General features: G+C 37.2%; 1 protein-coding gene across 1 annotated transcript; it reads right to left on the bottom strand.

The window, feature by feature from the left end:
• Positions 1-3,837: 3,837 nt before the first annotated feature.
• On the bottom strand, positions 3,838-4,450 carry LOC142229504 (peptidoglycan-recognition protein SC2-like). Its single transcript, XM_075300068.1, has one exon. The coding sequence runs from the start codon at positions 4,446-4,448 to the stop codon at positions 3,888-3,890; it is 561 nt and encodes a 186-aa protein (XP_075156183.1). The 5' UTR covers positions 4,449-4,450; the 3' UTR covers positions 3,838-3,887.
• Between the last annotated feature and the right edge of the window lie 4,624 nt (positions 4,451-9,074).

Here is a 9,074-nt window from a genome sequence, read left to right as displayed (position 1 = left end):
GGAGCCCACCCTGAATATTTTTGCCAAAGACACCATGTATCTATCTCGTCTCCTTCTGGGTGTTGCAAACATATGCACTAACTTATAATACCCTGTTCCACAGTGTGGCGCAGGGTATAAAAATTAACTAAAAGTAAATTTGAAAATCGTTGGCGCCAAATCATGACCAATTTACAGTAGTTAAATCGTAATTATTTTTGGGAATCGTACGAAATATTATTTTAATTTTTCGGTTAAGCGAATTTCCATTTCTTCACTACCCTGTTTCGGTTTGTGTAATTGAATTCGATTAACCGGTTTTGGGCTAGGATGTCCCAAACTGCATGAAATTAGAAGTAAAGTTTTCCCGATTTTACTTCTTGTGCTCCCTCGTGTAAAAATTTATCGAATTTACATTTCAAATCATATCAAGAATGTTGTTTCATCGGATTCTCTAGCACGCTTAGACGAAATGTTTAAGATTACTCTAAAACTCAAAGAAACTCGGTTTATACAAATTCTTAATCGCATGTAGTCTCCATGTAGGAAATTTCAATTTATCTTTCCATTTGCGATTTACTTGGGAGAGTATTTGTCATCATATCCACCTGAAGTTCTATATATTTCCAAGAACCCGCAAAGTCGAAAGGTTTTCAAGGGTCCAGCTTTCAAGAGTCTATGTTTCTGATATTACAAAACCTAACATATCGGGTTAAATGCGGGTTATATTAAAAACTAGGCCTATATATAGAAAACGAAAGATCGCTTGCCATCAGTTGCAGTCCACATTCTGTTTAGTGGCACAAACAATAAACAAAATTTTGGACTAAGTCAAAAAAGGATGAATAATCAGAACGACGGTGGAAATCACACACAGGGCAGGAAAAAATAACCAAATTTTTTTCATTAGGATTTTAAGTGAGTTTCTAGAATTTAATTGATTCAACTAATTTTGTATTTAAATCAAACGAAAATCAGTCAATACCATTAGTGTTGTCAATTAATTGTTTCATTGAATCGTTTCGGTGTTTGAAGAAGGTATCTAGATTTTAGGATTTATGTCTTGGTCGGCGTGTTATACGGATAATTAATCCATGGAGGATTACCTATAAGTCTGTTCTGCATAAAGGGTGATACGGTCAAAATTTGGTCAATATAAACTTGACGTATTTCTTTCAACTTAAAAAACCTGAACACCCCTCATTTTGAAGGTGTGTGTGTGTAGAATGTTGCTCCTATTTTGATTTTGGAATTCACTCGTCAGTTGTCAAAATTCCGTCCAAGCAAGAAGAGCAGCGTATCAAAATTTTGCTCGCGCATCGCGAAAATCCGAGCTACTCGCACGCAAAGCTGGCAAAATCGCTAAAAGTTGCCAAATCAACCGTTACAAATGTAATTAAAGTGTTTGGGGAACGTTTGTCGACAGCCAGGAAGTCTGGATCGGGGGAAATCGAAAACCGGAAGCCGCTGAGACGACAAAGAGAGTTGCCGGTAGTTTCAAGCGAAACCCTAACCTCTCTCTCCGAGATGCCGCAAATAAGCTGGGTGTATCGTCTACAACCGTGCATCGAGCCAAAAAACGAGCCGGACTATCGACTTACAAGAAGGTAGTGATTCCAAATCGCGATGATAAACAAAATACGACGGCCAAAGCGCGATCCCGGAGGCTGTACACGACGATGCTGACGAAGTTTGACTGCGTGGTAATGGACGACGAAACCTACGTCAAAGCCGACTACAAGCAGCTTCCGGGACAGGAGTTTTATACGGCAAAAGGAAGGGGAAAGGTAGCAGATATTTTCAAGCACATAAAACTGTCAAAGTTCGCAAAGAAATATCTGGTTTGGCAAGCCATCTGTACCTGTGGCTTGAAAAGCAGCATTTTCATAGCTTCCGGGACTTTCAACCAAGAAATTTACGTGAAAGCGTGTTTGAATAAACGTCTGCTGCCTTTCCTGAAGAAACACGGTTGTTCCGTACTGTTTTGGCCGGATTTGGCATCTTGCCATTACGGTAAAAAGGCCATGGAGTGGTACGCCGCCAACAACGTGCAGGTGGTTCCCAAGGACAAGAACCCTCCCAACACGCCAGAGCTCCGCCCAATTGAGAAATACTGGGCTATTGTCAAGCGGAACCTAAAGAAGACCAAAAAACTGCTAAGGACGAGCAGCAGTTCAAGGAAAATTGGCTTTCTGCGGCGAAGAAGGTGGACAAGGTGGCTGTACAAAATCTGATGGCAGGTGTCAAGCGTGAGGCCCGGCAATTCGGATTTGGAAAAGCGAAAGCCTGACTGAATATTTTTCCTGAATTTTATACTAATTGAACTTGAAAAAGAAATTTAATTTCATTTTTTAATTTACACGATTTACACGCGTTTTCCCTTGACCAAATTTTGACCGTATCACCCTTTAAATGAGATATAGAAGGAGGGAAAGGATTCAGAATCTTACCAAGCTTAGAAATAAAGACATCTTCATGGACACGGAGTTCCTAGTATAAAAGAACTTAATCTATTAAAAGGACGAGATAAATGGCACAACAAGCCGATTAATATCTTTTGTGCACTTCCCCACAAATTCATATTAACCTAACCCAGCCCGACTTCGACCTTAACCTGTTTGTTGAAACTAAACAAATTTCTACCAAGTTTTAGAACAAAAGCCACCGTGATATTTGCCCAGTTTCGACCAAATATCAAACAGTTTTTCAGTTTTAGCATTTCTCTTATTGGTTTTGCGAACAGAGTGACATGCTATTCCGATTTGGCAACAACAAGGAGGGACTTATAAAGGGTGATTCTTTTGAGGTTAGGATTTTCATGCATTAGTATTTGACAGATCACGTGGGATTTCAGACATGGTGTCAAAGAGAAAGATGCTCAGTATGCTTTGACATTTCATCATGAATAGACTTACTAACGAGCCACAACGTCGAATTTTCAGTGAATGGGCCCTAGAAAAGTTGGCAGAAAATCCGCTTTTTTATCGACAAATTTTGTTCAGCGATGAGGCTCATTTCTGGTTGAATGGCTACGTAAATAAGCAAAATTGCCGCATTTGGAGTGAAGAGCAACCAGAAGCCGTTCAAGAACTGCCCATGCATCCCGAAAAATGCACTGTTTGGTGTGGTTTGTACGCTGGTGGAATCATTGGACCGTATTTTTTCAAAGATGCTGTTGGACGCAACGTTACGGTGAATGGCGATCGCTATCGTTCGATGCTAACAAACTTTTTGTTGCCAAAAATGGAAGAACTGAACTTGGTTGACATGTGGTTTCAACAAGATGGCGCTACATGCCACACAGCTCGCGATTCTATGGCCATTTTGAGGGAAAACTTCGGAGAACAATTCATCTCAAGAAATGGACCGGTAAGTTGGCCACCAAGATCATGCGATTTGACGCCTTTAGACTATTTTTTGTGGGGCTACGTCAAGTCTAAAGTCTACAGAAATAAGCCAGCAACTATTCCAGCTTTGGAAGACAACATTTCCGAAGAAATTCGGGCTATTCCGGCCGAAATGCTCGAAAAAGTTGCCCAAAATTGGACTTTCCGAATGGACCACCTAAGACGCAGCAGCGGTCAACATTTAAATGAAATTATCTTCAAAAAGTAAATGTCATGGACCAATATAACGTTTCAAATAAAGAACCGATGAGATTTTGCAAATTTTATGCGTTTTTTTAAAAAAAAAAGTTATCAAGCTCTTAACAAATCACCCTTTAATAGCCTTTAACATAGAATCGGGTAGCACTCATTGATTAGAGAGATAATTACCATCTGCAATGGCATAACCAACGATTTGTTCTAAGCGTGTCTGTAATAACTGACTAACTCTGAATGATTTTAATAATAACAATTTATTTTTCTTCATTCAAACATTTATTTCATTTTGTATATCAAAGCATATTAAGCCTTCCAGTTGGGCCAGGTCTTGATTTCATTCCACAAGTTGGTACCAGGGCACTCAGTGGCACTGACTTGACGATGTCCGTACATAGTATAGCCAGAAACGATTTGACCACGAGATACGGCAGCAGCCAACAATTCCTTAGCGGCAGTAATTTGAGCTGCGTTAGGCTTATCGTTGTTGTAGTTACCCATGAAAGAGATGCCGATGGACAAGGAGTTGTAGTTGGAGGCATGGACACCTACAACATTCCAACCACGACCTTCATAAACAAGGCCATCACCACCGATCAAGAAATTGTAGCCGATATCATCCCATCCTTGGGTGTTTTGGTGATAATTTTGGATGTTCTTCATTTGGGTAATACAAGCGGCCTTGGTGCTGCAATAGGCACCGGCGGTGTGATGGATGATGACATAGGATTTTCCATTAGCCAATGTGGCCTTAGTACCTCTATAGGCAGCTGCTCCCCATTCCGATCTAGAGACGATGGTGAGACCGAAAGCAACATCGGCACAGAATAGAACGGCCAAAAGGCCAAGGAATAACTTGAAAGCCATGATTGGAAATTTAGAACTGATGTTTATTGTGTCATTCCTCTGGGTTTATATACTTAAAATCGTTATCGTCACTCAATGGGAATTATCAACATGTTTTGTTTGTAGCCAATGAGATATGCTGAACACTACCGTGATAATATTGATATATAAATCATCATGATATATCGTGGGATAGTTAGAGGCATATTTTTTACCCTCCATATTAGCTTTGTCATTCCGTTTATAACACATCGAAATATAGGTCTCAGACCCCATAAAATAAGTATACTCTGGGTAGTGGTAAAATTCAGAGTCGATCTAGAGATGTCCGTCCGTCCGTCTGTTGTCTTGCGGAGCTTCCTCGAGGTCAATTTCATCCGATCCGGTTTAAATTGGATGCGTCGTGTTAATATATGGCCTTTAATAACTATAAATACAAAAATTTGTCCAAATCGATATATAATTATACATAGGCCCCATATAAACCGGCGCTTCCTGCAGGTGCACTTTTCATCCGATCCGGTTGAAAATTAGCCCTCTAATAACCGTTCGAAAATTAATTCATATCGGTTCATAATTATTTATAATCTTAACTATAGAAACCGACCAAGAATTTAATTGTTTTACGTAGGTAATTAATCTGCCTCCATGAAGATGACAGTCTTTAGTAGAGCTTTCTACGCAATCCATGGTGGAGAGTACACTAGATTCGGCCTGGCCGAACTTACGGCCGTATATACTTGTTAAGATATAAATTTTCGCCTCTGTGTTTTTAACTTCAGTCGTCAGTACAGTAAATTTAAGATAGAGCTAAAAATAGTGGTCAAAATATTTTGACAAAATCAGTTTTTATGGAAAAACTCTACCGTATTAATTGCTGTAGTAGAAAAACAAGTATATACGACTGGGTCGTATCTTAAGTAACCACCACCGTGAATCAAATAAAATTGTTACCTTTGATAATGTATAGAAGTTCAGGTGGTTATGATGAAACATACTCTCAGTTCAAATGGTACGATTCCCCTAAAAAAAGTAAAAGTAAATTTTAATTTGTTTTGTTTTATACCCTCCATCATAGGATGGGGGTATATTAACTTTGTCATTCCGTTTGTAACACATCGAAATATTGCTCTAAGACCCCATAAAGTATATATATTCTGGGTCGTGGTGAAATTCTGAGTCGATCTAAGCATGTCCGTCCGTCCGTCTGTTGAAATCGCGCTAACTTCCGAACGAAACAAGCTATCGACTTGAAACTTGGCACAAGTCGTTGTTATCGATGTAGATGGGCTATATCGGTCCACTTTTACGTATAGCCCCCATATAAAGGGACCCTCAGATTTGGCTTGTGGAGCCTCTAACAGAAGCATATTTCATCCGATCCGGCTGAAATTTGGTACATGGTGTTGGTATATGGTCTCTAACAACCACGCAAAAATTGGTCCACATCGGTCCATAATTATATATAGCCCCCATATAAACCGATCCCCAGATTTGGCTTGCGGAGCCTAAAAGAGAAGCAAATTTCATCCGATCCGGCTGAAATTTGGTACATGGTGTTAGTATATGGTCTCTAGCAACCATGCAAAAATTGGTCCACATCGGTCCATAATTATATATAGCCCCCATATAAGCCGATCCCCAGATTTGGCTTGTGGAGCCTCTAAGAGAAGCATATTTCATCCGATCCGGCTGAAATTTGGTACATGGTGTTGGTATATGGTCTCTAACAATCATGCAAAAATTTGTCCACATCGGTCCATAATTATATATAGCCCCCATATAAACCGATCCCCAGATTTGGCTTGCGGAGCCTCCAAGAGAAGCAAATTTCATCCGATCCGGCTGAAATTCGGTACATGATGTTGGTATATGGCCTCTAAAAACCGTGCAAAAATTGGTCCACATCGGTCCATAATTATATATAGCGCCCATATAAACCGATCCCCAGATTTGGGTTCCGGAGCCTCAAAGAGAAGCACATTTCATCGGATCCGCCTGAAATTTGGTACACGATATTGGTATATGGTCTCTAACAACCATGCAAAAATTGGTCCACATCGGTTCATAATTATATATAGCCCCCATATAAACCGATCCCCAGATTTGGTTTGCGAAGTCTCCAAGAGAAGCAAATTTCATCCAATCCGGTTGTAATTTGGAACATGGTGTTAGTATGTGATCTTTAACAAGCGTGCCAGAAATTGTCCATATCGGTCCATAATTATATATAGCCCCCATATAAAACGTTCTCCAGATTTGACCTCCGGAGCCTCTTGGAGGAGCAAAATTCATCCGATCCGGTTCAAATTAGGAACGTGGTGGTAGTATATGGTCGCTACACGCTCACAAAAAATCGCTTCTGTAACATATACTCCCAAACATATTTTGCTTCAAGCATATACATTTTTGGGTATTGCCCAAACATTTATATGTTTGATCTCTTCCAATATATAATATGTTTGAAAGCATATTGGTCTAAACAATATATGTTTGGGTAGTCTAAGTTCCAAACATTTTGTATTTTTGCATCCAAATTCAATAATGTTGTCTTCCAAAAAACAATATGTTATTATGTGAACATATAATATGTTTGGAAGCATTTTGCACCCAAAAATATTATATGCTTAAAAAAATCTCCCAAACAATATTGTGCTCAAAATTTTATTTATTTATTTATATATTTACAATCATAATGAATTATGAAAATAAACAGGTAATATAGGTGCTAACAACATAGGTTTTCGACCTGAATGCTCAAAATTTTGTTTCTGCCCAATTGTATATTCCCCCACATCTTTCTCACTTCCACGAGATTTTTTAGTTCTTAGCACCTTTTTCTGTAATACAAACATTGTAGAAGAAATTATTCAATTGTATGATTTTTTTATTTTAATTTTACCTTTTGCCGGACGGGGATTCGAACAGCGCACCACACAGTTTGTAAGGATCAAAGAAGTACACGGTTGAAAAAGACTGTTTTTCATATGTTTGGCTATAAACATTATATGTTTGGAACACAAATTTTTAAACACAATATTTTTCAGTGCAAGCATATAATGTTCATAAACTAGCATAACATGTTTGGGACATATATGTTAATATGTTAGAACATATTATGTTTGGGACATAAAATGTTTGTAAATATAATATGCTTGGATGCAAACATATATTAATTTAGAAATAGCCTATAAACATATATGTGTTTGGTAGCTTGGAGCGCTATTTAACAGGGAGCGATATTGAATTAAGTTGGTGGTTGTTGCTTGTTATTACAAAATTAACATTTTATTTTTCCTTGGGCAATTGATCAGCTACTTCTTTGATCCTTACAAACTGTGTGGTCCGCTGTTCGAATCCCCGTCTGGCAAAAGGTAAAATTAAAATAAAAAAAATCATAAAATTGAATAATTTCTTCTACAATGTTTGTATTACAGAAAAAGGTGCTAAGAACTAAAAAATCTCGTGGAAGTGAGAAAGATGTCGGGGAATATACAATTGGGCAGAAACAAAATTTTGAGCATTCAGGTCGAAAACCCTTGTTGTTAGCACCTATATTACCTGTTTATTTTCATAATTCATTATGATTGTAAATATATAAATAAATAAATAAAATTTTGAGCACAATATTGTTTGGGAGAATTTTTTTAAGCATATAATATTTTTGGGTGCAAAATGCTTCCAAACATATTATATGGTCACATAATAACATATTGTTTTTTGGAAGACAACATTATTGAATTTGGATGCAAAAATACAAAATGTTTGGAACTTAGACTACCCAAACATATATTGTTTAGACCAATATGCTTTCAAACATATTATATATTGGTAGAGATCAAACATATAAATGTTTGGGCAATACCCAAAAATGTATATGCTTGAAGCAAAATATGTTTGGGAGTATATGTTACAGAAGCGATTTTTTGTGAGGGTGTATAGACTGCAAGATGTTTTTATTTTAGCTACACTGGAATTTCTTTTAATTCAATTTAATTTAAATTTTTAAATTGTACCAACGAGAATAAAACAGTGTACTTTTTGTACACTGTTTTATTGTACCAAATTTCAAAAATAACGGATTGGAATATAGTAACGGAAAAAATTATCTACTTGTAAAATAACGATTTCGTATGAAAACAAACACGTAACAATATTGGGGATTTGAACACGAAAGATTCTTGAACTATCAAAATACTTGAAATATTGGCGTAAAAATTGGCAACAATGCATTCAATATTGAAAATAATCGTCTTATTGTTTGAGTGAATACAATTTTTGACTCAGAAGTTGTCCTTGATTTGGCAGAAGTTACAAAGTTTCGACATGATCACAGTACAAAGACAAAATTTTAATGGATTTTGAAAACGAACTGAACATTTCAAATTGTACCAAATTTCAAATTGTACAATTGTACTTTTGGGTAGTGGGATGGACCAAATTTAGTACAATTGTACCAAGTTTTTGTACCTGTTTCAAATCATATAAAAGGCATTATATTTTAAAACTCAAACAAAAATGGTTCTTATAAGTTCGGAATCTTATGTAGTCTGTGCAACCAAAAAATGAACCCACCATGAAAAAATTGTAGTTTAGTCAATGCATGGTTTTAAGCTGAAATCAAAAACCACAACAATGATTAAAGAA

Source organism: Haematobia irritans, chromosome 3, assembly GCF_050003625.1.
Source record: "Haematobia irritans isolate KBUSLIRL chromosome 3, ASM5000362v1, whole genome shotgun sequence".
NCBI lineage: Eukaryota > Metazoa > Arthropoda > Insecta > Diptera > Muscidae > Haematobia > Haematobia irritans.
Note: the sequence above shows the minus strand (reverse complement) of the source record. Positions and strands in the feature narration are given on the sequence as shown.